The sequence below is a fragment of the Taeniopygia guttata genome, chromosome 3 (assembly GCF_048771995.1).
Source record: "Taeniopygia guttata chromosome 3, bTaeGut7.mat, whole genome shotgun sequence".
Classification (NCBI taxonomy): domain Eukaryota; kingdom Metazoa; phylum Chordata; class Aves; order Passeriformes; family Estrildidae; genus Taeniopygia; species Taeniopygia guttata.
Genome location: NC_133027.1, coordinates 83,905,071 through 83,927,110, shown reverse-complemented (window position 1 = coordinate 83,927,110; position 22,040 = coordinate 83,905,071). Strand labels below are relative to the sequence as shown.

Sequence of the window (22,040 nt, the reverse complement as noted above, 5' to 3'; positions counted from 1 at the left end):
GACCATGGAAAAATAACCCAATTATCTGATTAATTTCACAACCTCAAAAAAAAGCAGAAGCAAGTTTCTGAGGAAAAAAAAAAAATAAACCCTGCACCAATCTGTAACCCTGAGTATTTAGAGGGGAAAAAAAAATAAATAAACCCTGCACCAATCTGTAACCCTGAGTATTTCAAGTCTTCAGCCATGCTTACAGTACTGCTGAAAGGCACATGCCTGACACCCCTTCCACAGCAACACAAACCTTCAGGTTCACAGTCAGTGGACAAATCACTGACTGACAGCACTGGAAGACAAACTTCTTGAAGAAGAAATTCAAAGCTTCGTCCACAATTTCAAGTAATCAGTTCCCCAGTGTTCCTGTCCTGGGGTGAATTCCCCATGGTTTTAAGAAATATGAATTTTCAAAGTTTTGCAGCTTTTGTGTTAGACCAGAACTGCACTACTAATTTATCTTGATTATTGGCAAGCATCAGGAAAAGCAATATATTGAGTGAAAACTATTAAGAAAAATAACATGAAACTAACTGCTTACTTTGATTTCTCTCTTTTGTCTTCTCTCCCAGTCCATGCAGCATCTATATCCTACATACTGACATCACTTACAATCCTCTGAATACATGCCCACAACATTCACATCCACTAACAGACAAAATTATTGTGCTCAGCACTACGCAGCAGCAGTTCAAACATGTAATTTCAAAAGGATGTCGACCAGCAGAGTATCAGCTGATGTCTGAAATACAAAGAGGCCATGCAGGTTTGACAAAGTCTCACTGTTAAAGCACATTTGACTTTGGGGAAAAAAAAAAACCCAAACAGATTTTTATATATTTGGGATACCTATTGTGACGAATATTTTTATCTTGAGGACAGCAGAGCAGCAGTTTGCTATGTGGAATATAAATCACATAAGTAAGCCACCTTTTCTAGGCAATTTCATCTGGATTCACCTTTATAGGAACTAAGAAACAAAATATATTTTCTCCAATTCCTTTTTTTCCTCCCTCAGTTCTTCTCCAGTCTTTGTCATTCTGTAATTTTATTTCTAGCTTTGATCTTATATTTCAATTTCCTTTTACTCACTTTGTGTAAATACAAAGCTACTGTTCTTTCAACATTTAAGGAATTGCCTCTAAAACAAACCCCAAAGGCTCATTGAAGTCTACAAACATAAAGAGACCTAGTAGAACAATTTCTGCAACATTAAAAGCCACTGTGCTACATTTTTTTTTTTCCAATGCAAAGGAGTCCACTTCATTACATCAGTAAGAAGCAATTGCAAAGAAAGAGATTATCCTTGACACAAAAGACACCATACATATAAGAAGTTGGGTTCACAACTTCACTACCTTTTGCTGAAAACTTTGCATATGACAAGGGGAAAAAAGGAAAAGTTCTGACAAAAAAAAAATATTGACCAAAGATGTGTTTCAGCACGCTGACCAACGGCATGATTTTGAGATCCGGTGAGAACTTCTTACATGGCTTCACAAGGAATTCCATAAATGTCTGATGCTGATCATCACCGCTCTGGTCCAATAACTTCTGACCTTTACACAGCAGCCCTTATGTGTACATGCCTCCTTTTCAGATAACTCTGACTTTAAAAGGATTTTAATTACTACAGATATACAAGTTTGAGCATGTTTTTGAGGATTTTCACCCAAGCGGTTGTGCCAGAAAATCCTGCCTATGAACTTCTTTACGTTTACATGTTAATACACGAAATCACTTTAAGTGATTTATCAAGTCTTTTCCTGCTAAAAGACAAATTACTTAAGCAGTATAAAAGGTAACAGCTCTACTTCAAAGCAAATACTCTTTGCTTTCTTGACTATCCTTTCTAACCTTTGGTACTTCACAGAGGATGGCCTACCCCTGCATTTGTTTAAATGTGTTGGTAATTCAAGAAGTGTTACCTACACAAATTTTCTAAGCCATTCTGATTTCCTCCACACTCTTCCAATATTAATATGGCTTGAAGAAATTCTAATTTATGTTCCAAGTGAGATCCAGTAAAACTGAAAACCAAAAACACTTGACATCTGAATTGAGAAAATTAGTATAAACTACTGTCTACAAAAAAATTAGTGAGCAGACAAATAAGCTTGGAAAAACTGTCAAAATAGCCCCTGTAAAAAGAAATAACATCTCAGAAATCTGAGGTGTCTTTTTTAAGAGTTATAAGCACTTAGATCAGGAAAAGTTCCAATTTATATAGACTGCCTGGGTTTCCAAAGAACACTCAACAACATCCTTAACCTAAAAATCCTCAATCCCTACCGGACAATCCCTACCTCCACAATAAAAATAAATAAAACAAATTTTAAACAGTCAGAAAGCAGGTATGAAAACTCGAAGTAGTCAGTTTTCAAAATTAAGGTCATCACTGGAAACTTCCATTTACCTACCCTTGGGTCCAACATATCAGAGATTATCAGTATATGAAGGTAAGGAATGGTGAACCAAGATGACGATGTGATGATGACACAAAATTGTCCTGGCTAGTAAAGAGGCAAGCCAGCTGGGAAGAACTGCAGAAGGTCTGAACATATTTCCTTTTTTTTTTTTTTTTTTTTACTCTTCTCTAGCATCAAATATTAGCCACTATCAGAGACAAGATATGCATCAGAGTAACCACTGGTGCTATTCTTAGTTTGTTCTTAACTTACAGGAGAACAGGTCACCTGTGTAGACAAAACCAAACCAAGTCAACAGTCAGCTCCTAGGTGATGTTCCAGGACTTGTACTGTCATGAAATCTACTTTGGAGATGGATATTGTTAAATGGGTTCTATTTGCTCCTAATGGCTTCTCATGAATCATACTTCTAGGCAGGTGTCTTCTATTCAGCATCAAAATGTTTTAGAGAGTCTTTCTCAAATTCTTGTTTCTATCTACAGGTGGAACTATAAACCCTTGGAAACAGAGGCCAAGTCTCTCAAAACCAAGTCTCTCAGAGCATTTTAACTTTTGGACACAAGTGCTGTAACCATGAGTACTGTTTATTTCAAGTCTGGACAGACAGAAGAAAAGTAATTTTCCTGCTTGAATCTTAGCTCTTTCATACTGTTTCAGCAAGACCTGGCCACGCTGAAGCCACATTCACTTCAAAATGCAATTTCCAAATTACATCACAGCCTTTCGGACTTTTTACATAAAGAGAACCAGTTGTGAAAAGGAAGTAACAACTCTGCCACCACGTACCTAGAGAGACTTGCCAGACATCAAAGATAAAGAGTACAAACTCTTTTTGTACCACCTGTGCAAATAAAAAACCCAAGTGTCATCTACTGTCAACATCATCCTCTGATCATCTGGACTGCAGACTTCCACAGTGCTGAACAAGATGCTGGGCATACTCCTGCTCCGTGTGCCAATTAGCTACGCTGTCACACCAGACACAGTCACATTTTGACAGACCAACAAGTCTGGACTTCTGGGGCAATCAAGAAATTATCACTACATATTTTTTTTGCACAATTAATATTAGAAATAATTTTCAAAACTTATACTTGGTGCTAAACAATTTTAAGGTTTTGATTTATCAAAATTTAGGCAATTTTATTCCAAATAAATAATTACATGTATGTATGTACTTTATAGATACTTTAAGAACACATTGACATTTTAAAAGCTGTTTGAGCTCTGTATTGATCTACCTACTGTGTTTTTTTGTCAAATAAACAGAATATTCATGTTCAGCTTATATGCACTTAAATTACAAGTCTGTATTTTGAAACATTTCCTTACCGTGTAAATCACTTCCTTTAAATTACCTTGTGCTTTTATGAGAAGAATATGTCAAGATTGTTAAACCTCTTTACCTACCTTCTTCACAGTGTAACAGATATCAATCTCCTGAACAAAATCTGAGATTGTGAAAGGGCAGCATCCCCATATTCAAAGTATGAAGGAGCACACAGAAGCATGGCTGACATCACCTGCTTGAACAGTGACCTCAGCAGCCTGAGCCAATTCCCACATCACCTACAGGTACCCTTTCCACTAATTTATCTGAAGCTGAATGCAAGTTGAAACAAGTTACGTCAGTTATTTCTCACGGAATTAGGGGAAGGTACACTGTCATGCTATTGTATAAAGGCATCATAATAAATTTTCTGTCAAAAATGTACAATCATTAGGTTCTGAAATTTGACTTGGAATTTGCCATCTGGCAGAGAATTCATTGGATGTCAGAGATGTCTGTAGGCAGAGCCATTCATATGTTATTAATATTAATATTTATATACAGATACATATACTCCACATCTGCTAGGATAAGCCTTGTTGAGCCTGGCAGCCCAGTTCTCCAAAGGCGTGTTACACAGGCCACTTTCCCTTCCCCGATGTAGAGACTGATTGTTATTTCCTGCAATTGCTCCTTCTGACAATCAGTTTTCTGCAACAGAATGAGAGCAGAGGGGCTCTTCCTTGCACTCCAAGTATTGCCTTTAATGATGTCTAGGTAATAGAGAGATGAAGGAAGCAGTCCACATGGAATAATTCACACCAGGACAAATGCACTGCAGAATTCTGAATGAGACAATGGGGCAGCCAGTGATAAAAAGAACAAGCTGGCCAGAGTGGGTACTTGGATGGCTGGAACATTTAGAAGTTGAGAGAAATTCTAAAGTGTCACAGAAATGAGCTGAAAGCATGGAGCCACAGCTGGAACTCACAAATTTCTGAGAAAACCCAGAGAAAGAAGAGGACTGGATGTGGACTGCAAGCATGCAAATGAAGAGTAGAAGGAGAATCAAGATACTATGAATCTTGAAGGCAAGGGCAGATAAGGGGTTGTTAAAGCCTGCAGTTACATGTTTCAAGTGCAAATGTCTGTTCTAACCCAAGCTGAGAGATAACTCCACAAAATGCAGTTACTTTTCAGCTGGCTTTTACATAGGAAGTCACATCCAAAGCAAAGGCTGATAAGTATTCAAAAAGTTTTAAAAATGCCAGAACTAAAGCTGACTACACAAATATCACTTCAGATACATATGTATTAGCATGGAAACTCTGCTCCTGTTACTAAGCAAAAAACTATTCTGTATTTCCTTTATTCCTTATTTGAGAGTTGGACTCAACTTTGCTTCATAATGTCTAATGTGTATTAAAATTCTCCTGCATATACATTGAATTTAAGGCCATTAACACACAGTTACCTATTAGAAAGTTTACTGCCTATGCATATTAAATAGTCTTAATTCTGTGTATACATGTGACAATTAATTTTCCTTGTTATATTATTATTTACCTACATTTTAATTCATCCTTTCATTTCAAAAAGTAACTTTAGGCATACTGTACTTTTTCTTGCATTTCTGTCATTTCTGTGTCTAGGGATTTCCCCAGAGGAGGGAAAAAAAAAAAAAAACACAACCACAAACAACACCACATAAAAACCAAACAAAGAAACAAACAAAAAAATCCAACAACAATGACACAAGGAAAACCCCCAGTCTTAATGGCAACTCTGGTAACAGTATTTAATCACAGTATCAAAAAACTGAGAACTGTGAAGTAAGAGAAATTGTCCCAGCTCACATAGAATAAAAAATACATGAGTGCATCTCTCAGTGTTGGACTGTTGAGGGAAACCTAAAGAGAAAATGAGCAACTTTCCTTATATATTTTCTGCAATTGCTTATTTTTTCAATGGGTAACAAAGAGTTGGAATAAAAAAATACCTTTTTTCTTGAAAATTTAAAAAAAATTGCAAATTATTCATATTTCACACCCAGCCCTAAGAAAAACCCCAAACCACAGAAAAATTACAAACACAGATCTGCTTCTTAGTAAGAAATGTCATATGCCAAATGTGGTATTTTAACATTTGAGTGCTTGGAATTATTTCAATTCTCAAAGCTGAAAGACTGTTTTAAAGAGAAAACAAACAAACTAATAATAATGCTTTCTTGCTTTCTGCTCTTCTGAATTCCTTTTAAAAAAATTACATTATGGGGCTCATATCAGGCAAATTAAGCTTATACTCTGATCTAACACCTCTAACACAGTGATCAGCAACAGAACAGGAATTTATTCTACATTATATCCGTCTCTCATATGAAACTATGGAAGATCTGTCTTTCATGTCTCTTCATAAGGTAGTGCTCATTCCACATGTTACAGAATTTAACTGGTATGATGTGTATTCTCAATAAAATACACTTTATCTTCCTATACAAATGCAGAAGGCAAATTTGCCTATGCAAAACAAACAATTTTGTATACCTCTTTTTTTAAGTGTTAGTTTCATAACTTAAGGCTAAACAATACTCAACTGAACATTCGAACTTTTAAGTAGGAAAGTAGTTTGTCAATATTATTTTTACAGTCTTTCAACTCAGAAGAAAAGCTCACCAATAGTGGGGGCTTGTTTTGGCGTTGATTTATTGTAAATCTAATTCATCAATATTTTCATTCCTCCTATGATTTATCTAGCTATCAGTAACCACTAAGAGAAACTCAACCTTTTGCTGTAGCATATAATTGTGTTCTTTATAGAGTATGTTTTTATTGGCATCCATTAAAAAAACTGGTTTTATCATTCAATCAATATACCATAGTATTTTGCAGTAAAATGATATCTGGTGAAAAAAGAAGTGTATCAGAATGATCTCTTTTATCTGGCTGATGCATAATCAATGATCCTTCCCCTACAGATGGCCATGAAAGCATCCAAAAATGTTTAGATGTGAGAGTTCATCATGTGCCTCAAGATGCTTTTTCTTTTTTAGTTAGATTTTTAACATACACCCTCTGCCCTGATCACTAGTCCATTCTGGGCTTCAGGGATCTTTAACAATAAATAATGAAATATGTGAATAGCTGAAGCCCTGATCTCATCACATCTGGCCCCACAGTTCATGCCTTAGAAGTATAACATCAATGATTTCAGATGCGAGCACTCCATAATTAAGCACACCTACCTGTAGGCAAACAGGCTAAAACAAAAACATACAAATGTCACCTGTAGTAAACAGCTAAAATAAAAACATACAGTTGTCTCATGTACACAGCACATCAGGATTAGCAAAATTGAACATTAAGTGTGAACTGAATGAATGTTAAGTCCGCCTCCCCACCCCATCGCTCTACCTGTACTGTCAACAGGTACTCATCACTTCCTGCCACCAAAAGAGGAACTTATTCACAAAGTTCATTTTAGTTAGTCAAAAACTGCACACACTAAGAAACATATTAAAGCTTCATTTTTACAAAAACGGCGGGAAAGAGAAATGTAATCACTGTAGGAAGGAACGCCCAAAGGATATTGTGCATGCTGCTGGGTGTCTTGGCTGCATGAACAGGGCACACCCACAGCACCGCAGAAGTCTTGTCTTCTTCAGGCTCTTTTCCTCTCCACTAATGCCCCCGATATCAAGACACAACCGCCCCCCCCCGCCCCCCCCATTTGCTCCTTCCCAGCAGTATGAGATTTTCTCTAAGTATCAGCATGGTTTTTTCACTCTCCTGTAAGAAATAGATGGCCACATCCAAATAACAATTGCTACTATACTCCCAGTAAGAGCTAAAATCCCTTTGACACCTTCTTTGCTCTCTAGTCACAGTAAGGGCTGTATGATAAAGCTTCAAAACTGAAGCTGCAGCTACTCTGATGGCAGATGCTGTGATAATCCAGCATCCTCTCCAGGAAGGCAAAATTTATGAGCAACAGAGTTCCTTTAGGAACCAAATTAACTGTAATTTTCATTAAAAAAGAAAAAAGAAGCCAACCCACAGCCTGCATTTCAGTTCATAATGAAATACAGAAAAAACATGACTTGTAAAACAATTTTTATTCAACTCAGAATAAAATTCCCACTTAGCCTCCATCAACATGCATCCTTTTTCTTCTCTCACCACAATCAGCAGCTTTCTCATGCATCCATTACTTTCCCCATCCCTACCTAAAACCACCCCACCTTTCTCCTTCCATTTTGTTCCTTATTTTCACCTGAAACATTTTTATTTCCTTCCTCATTCATGTGTCACCACCACGAAATTATTCTGTCCTGAATTTCTCATTCTGCTTGTTGATACTGAAATAACAAAGCCTGAAATTTGCCCTAGATCATTACAATAAATAAATGAAACTTAAAATGAGGTAAGGCTTCTGAGTACTTTAATTACAAAATAGAACACTTGTTTACTCTCTGACAATCTTTATTTACAGCTTCCTAAGGAACAGCAGAACTGCCTCTCAAGAAACAAATACTGTTTATTAGGGTTATGTAGACTGAATCAGAAAGTGTTCCAAAAATACCTGTCCTCCTTTTTATGACATAATATAGTACAATAGCTGATTAAAGTAAATTCCAATATATTACATATAGGGAGAGCAACATGCATTTTCTACCAATCTCTCAAAAATATTTTATGCTTCTACTTTTGGGACATGCATCTAAACATTTTCTGGCAAGTTTCACATTTTATAAAGTAGATGTCAAAATGCACATAATTACAATTAATGCCACAAAAATCAAAAGGCTGTCACAGATTAACTATCTTCCTCAGTAAATTTAACCAAGGTGCAGCACTGTCATGGCAATATTTTTTAAATTTCTTACAAACTTGTAAAGAATCCTACTTCACGCACAACAGAAGATGAGTTTAAATTGTAGTAACAAAGAACCACTAATAGAAGTGAAAAAATGGAAAGTCTATATTTAACTTGGTGCTCAGTCATTAGAAAGGTGCCCCATAACGACCATATGTTACTCAAATATGTTATCACACCTACGATTTCATCATATGTCTCCCAAGAAATTAATTAGCTCTAACTTTTTCAACTTTGACAAAAATGTCTGCAGAAAGTCAGACTACTAGCTGTTGCAAATGCTTCAAAATTCAAAGCTTGCCTCAGCTTTTATTTAACCTTTTAATTACAATCATTGAATAACATTTGGAAGGCAGATGTTCCTTTTTTTGCATATGTGGTTATTAATAAAAAAGACCATTAATTTTAAATTAATATTACTTTTTCAAGTACAAAAATGCTACGGAGACAATATTTATATAGCACAGAATGGATACATCAGCAACACTAAAATACCAGTTACCTTAATTAGGAGGAATAACCTAAAGAGAATGAATTCCAACAAAAAAACCACATGGTGTGATCCATTTACAATAAAGAATTGGAGCAGATCAGCAGTCTCTGCTGATCTGAATATATTGAATCAACACAGAAGAGCTCAGCTTTCAGCTGTCACCTCAGGTCAGAAAAAACAGTGAGAATTATGTTTAATCTTGACACGGGCATGATGAGAATTGAGTCATTCCATATTTGCCTTATATTCCATAAAACATACAGGGAAAGTTGCAAGGATATGGCATCAATAAGCAATGTTATATAACCTAAGCTAACAGTACCCACTAAAATGCCAGGTTCAGCGTGTAAACTACAAGGTCAAGCCTACTTCACAACAAACTATGACAGTCTGGGTAGATGTCATTCACAAATCTGATTTATTTTGTTGTGATAGCTAGAGAAAATCTGCAAAATCTATTCCAACAACTTTTTGTTGGAAGAGTTGCTTTAATACAGGCACATCAACAGTCTCAATGTTTTTATCACAAAACACTAAAGTTTCAGTCTTGGTATCAACAAAAAATAATAAAAACCAAATTAATTTTACAATCTATACTTCTCAATTCCTAAAAATATTAGGCACATCAGTATAGAGCTCCTTGAAGAAAATTTGTACTTCACTGTAAAATCAAACATCTGAAGAGAAAGAGGTTACATCACTGCTGAAGGCTTGTATTTAGAGTTCCTTGAGGAACAATACTATAAAGCCATTAATTTTGCACAGAAATAACAACTAAACGTTCAATGAACAACCAACGCATTCAATGAAAAGGGTGAAACAATTATGTTTCAACCAACATTTTCTTAAGGTAACATGATAAAATGTGTCACCATAAACAGCAAAACAATTCAATAATTTATTATTTTCTCCTCAAAACTCAGAGGAATGTACTTATCACTGTCAAAACTGCCCTTTATAGGCAGTATAAATCATGTTTATACATACATGAACACACATAAGGAAACACTAAAATGGGAATACATTTTCCAACTGTTCTGAAGATGCCCAAGTTATTCCTGTGACTGTCTGTTTTGCTAACCAATTCTAAAGGTTAAGCCAAAACTTAAGATAAACTCACTCTTTTAAAATTACAGACAAGAATTTTTTTTAAATTAATTGAATTAACAAACCCTAACTCTGTGTGTAATGATACCATAATTAATTTAAAATAATTGGAAGGCAGAAGGGAAGGGGAAAGGGAAAAGAAAGAAGAAAAAATGTTTGCTATTTTTATAACGGAAAAACTTGAGTGGGGAAAGGGGGGAAAGGATGCTGAATTTTATTTCTATCATCTGCTACTTTTCTCTATAAATGTTTATACTTTAAAGTACAATGTGTCACTATGCAGTATTTCTAGTTAAATCTGCTACTGTATAGTTTGGTATACAAAATATCCTGGGCAAATCATAATACAACATTATCATATCCAAACATAATTTTTATAGCATCATATATTCCAAGGCAATTATGAGAGCAGAAAATTTATTTTAAAGTAAATATTGAAAAGAGGTTCAATACAAAAAGAAAAATGAATGTGTGAAAATTCATTAGAAAATTCATAGTACTGCTGTACTGTAAATATTTTTTTAATCACACTTAAAAATTAAAAGAAAATACATACTGTCTAGACAAGCTTGCTAAAAGCAGCAAACCACTAATATCAGCCACCCATTAGCTCACTTAATCCCATATTATAATTCCAAGTAGTTTTTCTTTTTTTGAGGGGAACTGTCCTCAACACTGAAACCCACACTAACTGGACCATCTGCAGGCAGCACTACTAATTTTTAAGTGTTCATCCTACATGTTTCACGACATGTAGGATGCAAGCAAATTAAGCTTCCCATATAGAAGAAAAAAGTCTGGTATGAAAAGCATGCACCTATATGTGTTTCTACCTGAAATATAAAATGGAGTCCACAATATTTTTTCTAATAACCAGCCTCGAAACACTTGAGCACAGGTATAAAGACAGAAAAGCTGCTTCCTTGCCCTCAATTGGGCAGATGTTGATTCACATCTCTTTAGGAATGTTCTGAAGAAGATGACACTCAGATAGAAATCATACCTACCTTCAAAAGAAATCCTCACAAAGGCATGTATTATTTCCTGAAGACTGCTTTGAAGATAACATAGTTGGGCTACATTAAAAAGTACATATATCCTCTTAACAAGCTTATTTTTTAACCGAAATGGTGTGTGCTAACATCTATGTATTTTTAAAAAGCAAATTTTAATGTTGACCATAATCATCTAATTCGCTTTTTCTGAGCTCAGACAAAGAGATGCAATAAAAAGCCATAGAAAACCAACTATGATTCTGACTGCTCTAAGTGTATGAATAAACAAACCAAAGTCAGTATGCAAGCCACATTTTAAATGGTTGCATAAAATTTTATTTGGTATTTTTTAGCAACAATCTTATCACTTCCAAATCAGTGATCTTATGACAACCGTTAATAAACATTGTCCAGATTTTTAGTGGCCAAAAACCTATTTCATTAATTTAATTAACCACTTTTTTAATATATAAAGACCCTCCAAAGTTTCACAATTCCCTGATTTTCTTTGGAAAAGAGAACAGACAAACAAACAAAATCCAGAAAGTTCCTTCATTACCAATGCCCACATATTCACTTTTCCAGCCTTTCCACGTACCAGGGTTGATGTACCCAAAAGGAAACTGTCAGTCCATCCTAAGATTTTCAAGAAACAATTTTCACCTCACACTTTTGAGATCAAAGATCATTAGAAATTTTCTGTGTTTCTTTCAACTCATATCTACAAAATCCAAGAAAACCCAAAGAAAAACCCAAAGGATACCATACTATCATCAGTATAGCCAAAGGATGCTTACAGAAGGAGGAAATAAACCCAGGAATGTTCACCCTGTTCATCAAGTATTTAGCGCCTTACACATGGATCCTGTTGTTACCCCATGTAGCTACTCCCATTTTCCACAGGAAAGCCATCATTCTTCCACTGAACACAGCACAAACTGAAACCCAAACAAACAGGGAGCTCTTAGAGGAAAGGATTCTGCTCTGCTTGCAGGCCAGGTGAATTATGTGCATTACCAAGATTTTTGCCAAAGACAATCCAGATTTTTCCCAGCACGGGGGGCAAAAAAAGACACACTTCACCAAAAAGTTTCTGAAAGTGCCCCAGTTAAACTCTCCAGATGTAATTTCTTTTGTAGCAATCAGACTTTATTTGTTAGTTCATATCCTAATCAAAACAAAACAGGCAAAAATAATTTGCTTACTGATGACACTTTTTTTCTTAAAAACTGTCTGCCTTTTTCACTGCTCTTCCTCTCCCACTTTCATGTCATTGAAATAGCGACTGACATCAGAAAGCAGCTGTGCTGCACACACCCCATCACCATGCCACAACTGCACAAGAGCCTCCCAGCCGCCCTCTGAAAAGCTGAAACTTAATTAGGATGCTTAAGATAGCTTCATGGATATTGCAAATGATAAGTAACTAACCCAAACATATAGGCTATCACAAATGCAATGGATAATTTTTTAATCTTTTTCATCTAAAAATATTCTGGTGTTCCTACATATTGCACAGAAAACAATCAATGCCACTTGAAAAAATGCTTGCTTTTCCATTTTGCACCTGCACTCTTCTGCTGTGAAAGTGTGCTTCACATCAAGATTTTTATCACCAGTTCTCAAGGTGTGTTGAATTAGAGAAACAGTATTTCTGGAATACACACCACCAATATACTACAAGATTCCTTCACAGATCTAAGTAAGCAATAAATTGTCCTCTTCACATTTTTAAGAATATTTTATGATTTTGTCTGTATTCTACAAGTTTGCAATTATGTGAACAGTAGACTTTAAAATTTCCATTAAAGGAATTATGCACATTTTAAAAATTACATAACCTTGTAATTTTGTGAGTAAACTACAGAAGCATAATTCCATATTATTTGAGGGCAGGCACCTGAACAGTTAGAGATATTCCAAGGTGTAAACATCACAGACTTCACAAAACGTTAATACATTCAGCAGGGGAGCAGTATCTTCAGAAAAACAGGGAGCCCTACCCTTAGGGATGCAAAATTCTGGTATTGATGTTGCAACATGCTGGTGACTAGAGAGAGAAGGGGAAAAAAGAGAGAGAAAAAAAAATGCATTACTAACGAAGATTTTACTAATTCAGGTACAATAACAGCAGAAGACTGGTGAAAACAGTAGCTATGCCTGATCCACACTTATTTTAAAGTTCTCTGAGCAGCCACCGGCATAGGTCACAAGGGCTGAATTCAAGCAAAACTCTGCTGAGATGTGTCGGAATCTGAGGTATTGATGATTCCGAGATTGTAGAAAGTCTCTGTCTTTCTGCCCCATTGCCAAAGAAGAAGTCATAATTCATCAGTGCTGGTTTTCAAGGTTGTTTATTCTTGCTTATCTCTAACATGTTCTTCTGCCCTGCCGCAGGTTTGTTCTGCAGGGCAGCGTGTGGGGCTCTGCCCCTCAGTGGGATGTTACAAACATTATATACCAGAAACTACCTGTGCTATATTTACAATAATGTGCCAATATCTATCACCTACATTGAACAGTGTGTCCCCAGCCTAAACCAATAGAAAAATGCCAACACTACAGTGAAACATGGAGGGCATGAAGAAGGAGAAAAAGGACAAAACACACCCAATTTTCTCCATCTTGTCCCCTTTGGACCCCTTATCTAGAATCTTAAAATTTTACTTTTGCACCAGTGCCACACTTAATTATTACTTATATCAAACACTCAGAGCTTGTAATTCATCCTGTAAGATTGAAAACTCTTTTCCATGGACAGAGATCAGAGACAGTGTCTCTGGGGGCTCTGTACAGGGGGGTTCCTGACCCCCTGCCAGGGTCCCAGACCTTCCAGGGCAGCCAGAGGGAAGCCCTGGACTCCCACAAGATGAAGGGAGCTACGCGGCTCTTCTGTCCGTGAGAGGCACCAGCCACGGGCAGGAAGCATCCATAACCAGAACCCAGAACCAGGCGGGAGACAGAGGATGCTCTCATTTGCAAGGTCCCGGCCTTTGTTCCATTTTCTGCTATTACTTTTCACCCTCAAATTCCAAGAGCATGTGTATTTAAAATGCAGTGCTGTATCATCTGGAAATCTATAATTTTAAGGCAAAATTACCACTGTAAGAAGTAAGCCTGTAATACACCAGAGAAATGCTCTGGTGATGCTCTGGCAGTGATTCAAATCCACCTCAACCAGGCTCAGCACAGACATCAGAGACCTGCGCAGGCAAACCCTCCCATGGAACACATGCATTCAATTACATTCTAGAGTAACATCACAGGGTGTGATTCAGCTACTACAGGCTTTGGGACGTTTATCTATGCAGTCTTTCACTGTACATGTAAAATGTTAAGATATGCTCACAGTTTCATATATATGACAATACTAAAAATTTCTAGGGGACCTCTCAGGTATTTAAACATATTTCCTGTCTGGTCTTAGAAACATCATTTTAATATCTGAAGCTCAATAATGGTTTTTTTTTTTTATGTATTCACTAACAAATGTATTATCATTACAGATCTATTAAATGTTTAATAGTTTTTATCAATTTCCCTTATACTCCCTTAATGAAATACAAGACACAACCTGCAGTTCTGATGTGACCTGAAATTATTTTTACTCACAGGTCTTTACCCAGGTCCTTCCTCTCCACCCCAAATATTGACAACTAGAATACTAAGCATTTACCTCCTATCTGTGTCTATCATCACATCCATCAGGTTTCAAGTCTTCCAAATCTAATGGCAATGAAGCAAAAAATTAAGGTACTACAGCAGCATATGAAAATATTTCTCAATACAAGGATCATATTCATAGTGCTGACATTTGTACCAAACAGCAAAGAACCTTTCAGAAATGATAAAACAAGTGAATATTTGAAAATATAATTAATTTTTAATTTGTACTTTGTGAAAGTGTACTAATTCACAAACATATCTTCATATACCATTAAGCAAATATTACTATATAGAAGGGAATAAAAAACGCAGGTCTTCCTGTATATGTTTTCTGAATAAATTATGTCTATCAAAACGAGTTCTAAAAGCAGAAAAGGCAAAATTTGCTACCGCAAAGTTAATTAGGTCGGGATTCAGAATTTCTCCAGTATCACCATTTTAAACTACTTCAGTGGTGGTGTATATATCAGTGTGCTTATGTTCTGTAGAAAAAAATCTACAATGTTAAACTGCAAAAAGACTGTTCATGTAAGGTTTTTTCCTCCAGGAAAGTCATTTACGCAGCATGCAGTCAAAGCACACATTAAAGAGAAGCAGCATCTAGATTGCTGAAAGCAATGCCAACTGGGGCACTGGGCACTTATATCCAATAAAAACAATTTAATTTTGAAATACGTTTATGAAAATTTAAAAATACATTATCAGCAAAGTTTGCAGTCCTGCTTCTCCTATTCCTGTGTTTCATGTTTCTCAGATGAGTGACTTCAAAATTGAGAAATAGGTCTCCAAGCTGATTCACACTCCCAAAACACTTGACTCATCTGGAAAAGCATTAGCTGATTATGGAGTCCTTATTGTGTCTGGCACTATAAACAGAGCATCCAGCTACATCCATAGGTAAGAATAAAACAGACAGAAACTTTTTTAGGCTACTTGCAGCAACTGAAAACAAATTTCTAAGCATTTAAGGGCTGTAAGAACAAAGAATGGAAAAGGAAATTACTACTTTACACAGAACAAATGAAATAAAATCTCTGCTGGCTAGCTTTCTCAAATTTAAAAAAAAAAAAGGAAATTTAAAAAATAAAAAGGGGAGAAATAATGATCAGCTGTTGAAAAAATAGCTTTAATAAGCACTTGTAGGACCACATTAAAACACCCAATTTGCCTAATAAGTAGGGAATGTGAGTCTAAAACTACAAAAGGAGTGTGAAATCCCATGCTACAACAAAAACTGTATCACAAGAAGACAGAGTACAATGAATTTAAGTAGAAATCTGCATGGAAGTGTATAGTAACTTCCTAGAAAAACCATACCACCAAGTTTCATATCTTCACTTTAGCATTACATGGCACTCGCCATCTCCAAAATAATCCAAGCCCTCAAAAGTACATGCTTACCAATGTAAGCATGTATCCTGTCTGAAGTCCCAGATGATGGCGATCAGGCAAAGCTGGGGGCTGGGACTGGGAGAAGCAAGAAGGGAAATCAGAACACACATCTATCAGAAACAGAGTTTACTGTTGGCTACACATTCCTAGACCCCCACATATTGGGCATCTGGGATCAGCAAGTCAAACCTGACTGATCTAGCTTGGGGGCTAGGATCCCAAACATTTCTGTAGATACCCAAAGGCTGAAGCTGTGAGCTTGATGTCAAAAATTACTGCTTTATGGAGAAAACCTTTCTTAAAAAAAAACCAAAAAAAACCTCCATAACTCCGCACTTAGGTCTCAACTACTGTGCAAATTCCTGCTAATGTAGGTATCTTGTCAGAGCAAGATTTCCCATTGCAGGAAATCCCCACCTTTTAATAGGGCAGAACCTGGAGGAATCCTCCTCTACCAGGGAATTTGTTCTGGGTTGTAAGAAGATTATCTCCTCTTCAGTCGCCTCAGGTGCTGCAGTCTGTCTGGCTGCTAAATGGAGCAAGGTGAACTACTGTGCTATAGAAGCCAGCCACGTGTGGCTGCTCTCCCAGGAATTACCTTGCCCAAGCTCTAAGATCTGAGGTATCTGGCAGAGACGTCAGCCAGAAGACTGCCTGCAAGTTTCCCAATAAAAAACAAGGTGCATCTCCTGAATGGCCATGACACATGCAGGAAACGTTGCACACACCACCGCTCAGGAATACGGACAGTCTGTTTGCTAAGGGCAAGGCAAAGGGAAGGGGGGAAGCGCTTCAGAAGTTTATTTCCTATAGAATCACACTTACAACCTGCTGGAAAACAAAAGGAATGGCCAAGGAGACCATAGCAGCAGAAAAGTTCTGCTGGATCAACTCTACGCCCAAGGCTATTACAGAAGAGAGCCCCTTCTTCCAAACAAATGAGTAAATGTGAGGAGGGAACGGGGAAGCAAGAATGAGAAAAAAGAAAAACAATACAAAAAACAAAAAAAAAACAAAACAAAAAAAAAACCACCACATATCCTCACACAAAGAAAAAACAAACAATGGAATATATATGTATTTTCTCTTTAAAATTAGCACTAACACAAACGTGAAAGCCAACTTCTCAAACAGAAGCAAATGCACTGAAATATCCATCCCACCTAAGCACAGACTCACTTTTAAAGAGAATTTGTAATCCTCCCAAAATGGACAGTAGGGATCACAAGTAAAGACCACCTAATCTTTTATCAAAGCAAGATTTCTGTGGTGATCAATGCTCAAAGATTTTGTAGATCATTGCCCAGGGTACCTTCACCACCTGTGACAGTTTAGAATATCACTATATTTATTTTCCTCCAGTGGAAATAGTAAGCTTCGTATAAGCAAACAAAATTTTATTTTCTCAAGGAATAAAACATCACAAACATACATTATTTTGATTTTAAAAGGTCCTCTGTCTCTTCAGAGAACACTAGCAATTACTAAAACACCCAAAATAGAAACAAATATTAAAATATTTAAAAACTCACAGTCATATACTATTTTCAGCTTTCTTTATAATACATACAAAAGCAAACAAACTAAAAATCCTCAGCACAAAAAAGTCATGGACAAATTTAAATGCAATAGGATGTATTAATAAAAGATAAAATTATAGTAACACAGTGACAGTTCATGGAAATCAACAGATTAAAAAAGGTATATGAATATTTTTCACACAGCTTCCCAGAAGAATCAAAATATCCTCGATCACTCTGATGTCACCACCGATTAAAAGCCTTAGATTTTTTTTTTCTAACATATTCAATGATGGAAGGAAGAATAATTCTCTATTTCTCACTCTCTGAATTCTATTTTTATTAAATTGTTTTTAGCTGATCAGTGAGCTGACAGTCACAGGCACTCTGAAGAGACCATTTATTTGGGTATAATAAAAAAAGCTATTTGCCAACAAAAAATAAAACCCCGCAAAACAGATCAGTACATCTTCATAAAATACCTCTGGCATAAGCAAATGAGATACAGAATAATAAAGAGCAAGATAAACATTCTAAAGGTAAAAAAAAAATCATCCAGTTACAAATCATTCACGTATGGAGATGCCAAGACATCAAGAGTTTTTTACAATAGTCCAGATTTAGGAATTTGATTGTCTTAGAAAAATCTGTGAAAAACAAGCAATGCAATGATGCTACAAAAAAGACAAATAACAGAAGAGAAAAATATCATCATGCTATGTATTAACAAAGATCTTGTACGCAAATCAAGGAAAAAAGAATTAAAATACGAATTCATTCTTTTATCCAGCAAAGATAAAATCTCACAAATATCAGCATTTACAAATTTTAAGGACTAACAAATTAAAAGAGGGGCCACTAAATTGGTAAAGGTCCTAAGAGAACCAGACTGTATAGGGGTTTTTTTTTATTATTATTAAGAAAATAGCAAGTTTGAAGTACACTAAAAATAACAAGGCTTATCCTAGAACAGAGAATATGGTACAGAGTAAGTGGAAGGCGGAATATAATAATCTTAAAATATGCAAGTCTCATAAGGAGGACAGTGATTAATTGTGCTTCACATCTACAGATGGCAGTACAAAAAACGATCAGCAGGGAAATTTAGGCTACATGTTGGTAGAAAGTTGGTCCAAATAAAGTTTGTTAAGTTGCAGAAGACCTTTGTATCTAATAGTAACTGGAGCTTTCAAGAACACCCAAGATAATCACCATGCATGGACTTACTCTGGTTTTGAGTCCTCATCAAAATGGGCGACGCACAATTTTAACACTCAAAATTTCTCCCAATGATACGTTTTAAGTCAAATAAAAATGTATCAATACATAATCTCAATTGGCAGCCTTGTTGGAAACACAGACCAGTATTTTTGCACTTATCTAGTTATTTTAGTAGGCAGTTTACAACATAAGGACAACTGTATTAGTTCTCCCAACTTGGTGAGGTTTATAAGAAAGTGATACATTTCTCCATTATCTTATAGAGAGTATCTACACTGCAGATCTCCATTTGTTCAATAAAAAGTTTTTATACACAGTAAGCACTCTTTCATCATCATAGGTACAACATTTATAAGTCACTTTATCAGATATTATAAACATCATAAAATTAATGATTACCTAGGTTTTAAGAAACATGTGTCTGGAAGGGAAAGTTTATTTTGCTTTAAACACTTTCTGGGAGGAGCATGAGTGATCTACACCCAGCAGTACATCCAAAGGGAAAATGGAGGGAAATGCCAGTCCTCCTTCACAGGCAATTCCCAAAACAACATCTCAAACTAGTTATGAAAGGAATAAAGTTCAGTCAGGGACAAGGACAAAACAACGTAGGCATGCTGACCCTACACAGCAGAAAGACAAAGACTGAAACATTCCAATTTTATTACAGAACTAATTTAGCAAAAAATCTGGCATAAACTCAGCAGAGCTGTACAGTGGGAACCCACATACTCTCATCTGTGCAAACCAAAGTTCAATACCAGAGAACCACTCACTCAAAGCTATCAACCTGGCAAACCCTCTAAGTCATAACTATCACCCTGTATGACTAGATTGATTTTGACCGTGCATCAAAATGAGGGGATGAGGTCTTCATACAGTCTTTGATAAAAAAATCCATCAAGGACTCTTCTCATCCTACTGGATATCTACATGGAGGGTTTTTTAAAGAGATCAAGATTATGTTAAATTAGATTTTGTAGTGTCTTGTATCAAAACACTACAATGAAAATGCACAGAAATATACACAATTTCAACAAACAACCACTTCCTCAATAAATGGAATTCAGATTAGAATTTAAACAATGTTTACTTTTTGTTCCTACTTTTTTTAGTGCAATCCACTTTAAAACTCTTTCTTAAAGAAGTATTTTTAATCTTCTGCTCCTGAAAAATATGCCAATATTTTTAATGATCATCCTATAATTGTTCTCTTCAAACAAACCTTGAACAAACAATAAAAGGCAACTCCTGCCAACTCTCTGACCACAGGTCAAAGAATACAGTAATCCTCTATTTTTAGCTCTTGAAAATTTTTTATTGTTATGTACTCTTGAGCAAAAATCTTTAGCAGTGAGCACAGGACAACTGCATTTCAAACCTCTAGGCAACACATAACTTGAAATAGTATATTACACAATGTCTTTTCACTTCTTTTATTGCCAGAGACATTATTTCCAAGTTTGCCTTCAATACTACCAGAACTACATTATTACAATCTGGATCACAGAAATTTCAGTTGCTATGCACACAAAAGAGCAAATGATCACAGAAACAAAAGGAGGAGAGACATTCTGGAATGTGCTGGATTAATTTTTTTTATATAACATAACTGAAATCCCCTCTGAATTTGGCAGAACGGACAACCTCTGACAAAATTTATTGGTTTTAACTACAATCCTAACTGGACCTAATTCCACAATAAATCAGATACAGAATCAGTGGAAGTAGAAAATCGTGACTGTGCAGGTTCTGCAGGACAGACTAAAGATAGATACCTTACCTCCAGTGCATGAGAGGAAGGCATCTGAACTGAGCTCCATCAACAGCAAATGTGTAAACGGGATAAAAATACTATCTGTAAATATTTAAGAAGAAAAATAAAATCAAATTTTGTCTCCTCGACATTGAGCCTGTAAGTACAGTTGAACTGCATTTGAAAGCTTTTCTCTTCTTTATGAGGTATTAATAAATTATCACCATAACACTCTAAGTGGAAGAAGCAGAAAAGCTCCAGCTATCAATAAACTTTGGAAATGTTTGAAGAGTTATTCATTTTGACTAAACTTGTTATTCTGCTAAGTGGAAGTAACAGTCTTAGTTCACTGCTTAGAATCATGAGATGAATCTAGGAGAGTGAGCTGTTGGAACTTCTCACACAATACATTCATTCCCACGTGCTAGGCTGGGATCAATGAGATGATTCAGTGAGGGGGAGGGGGGAAACGAACAACCCAAAATAACAAAAACAAAAAAACAAGAAACAAACAAATAAAAAAGAACACTCCCCAGGAAACCAAGGAAACAAACAAAAAACCAAAAACCGTAACAACCCCACACCCACACACACCCACACCTCTTTTTGGGAGATCTTCTCCCCCCCTGAATATCACAAGAGGAAAATAAAACACAAACCAATTCTATCTACCAAGTCTAAGATATTACTGAATGCTTACTTTGGACAAACTTTGTTGAAATCGTTATATTTAATAAAATGTTTTGCATAACACATGAGCAAGAGACAGATTGAGATAACAGATTTGAAAGCTTCCATTTCAACTAAAAGTCTTTCATAAAATTTAAATTCTGCTGTTTCTAATACAAACCTTGTAACATTAGGCTCATAGTAGGGCAAGTTAAAAAATACTATATTGCAAAGAGATGCTGGTTTAGAAATTCTAGAACTCCCATGAAGTGAAAAAAGTAGAAAAATATAAGAGCAAGTGCTCTCAGAGAAAAGGTAATCCATGTACTGCCATCAACTGTAGGTTACTTGGATAAAATAAGCCTGGATTTTATTTAAATAATCCTGAATGCTCTATTATGCATTAAGCTAATCAGTGGGAATGCATCTGAAGATTTACTTAACTACACATTCTTCTTTTTCTTTTCAGTAAAAATTTTAAAATAAACTAAAATGCATTATAATTAAACACTCTACTTAGTAACCTGTACTTTTTACTTCTGACTTTCTACTTTTAACCACTCCTTGCTATCTGCAATATTAAAACAACCTAAAACTCTTCAGTTTATAATACTGAAAAAAAAAAAACACAAAGAGCCAAAAAGCCCTGTGCAGTT

The 22,040-nt window shown here is 35.8% G+C and overlaps 1 protein-coding gene across 8 annotated transcripts in view; it reads right to left on the bottom strand.

Moving 5' to 3' along the window:
* Nucleotides 1–22,040, bottom strand: part of AKT3 (AKT serine/threonine kinase 3) — a 150,598-nt gene that overhangs the window by 102,090 nt on the left and 26,468 nt on the right. For 5 of the 8 annotated variants that reach the window (XM_072927273.1, XM_072927272.1, XM_072927275.1 and 2 more), the window contains one exon: nt 20,743–20,817. The exons of the other annotated variants lie outside the window; for them this stretch is intronic. In XM_072927273.1, the coding sequence (XP_072783374.1) occupies nt 20,743–20,817 (75 nt within the window). The remainder of the gene's footprint in view (nt 1–20,742; nt 20,818–22,040) is intronic. 8 annotated transcript variants of the gene reach the window in all.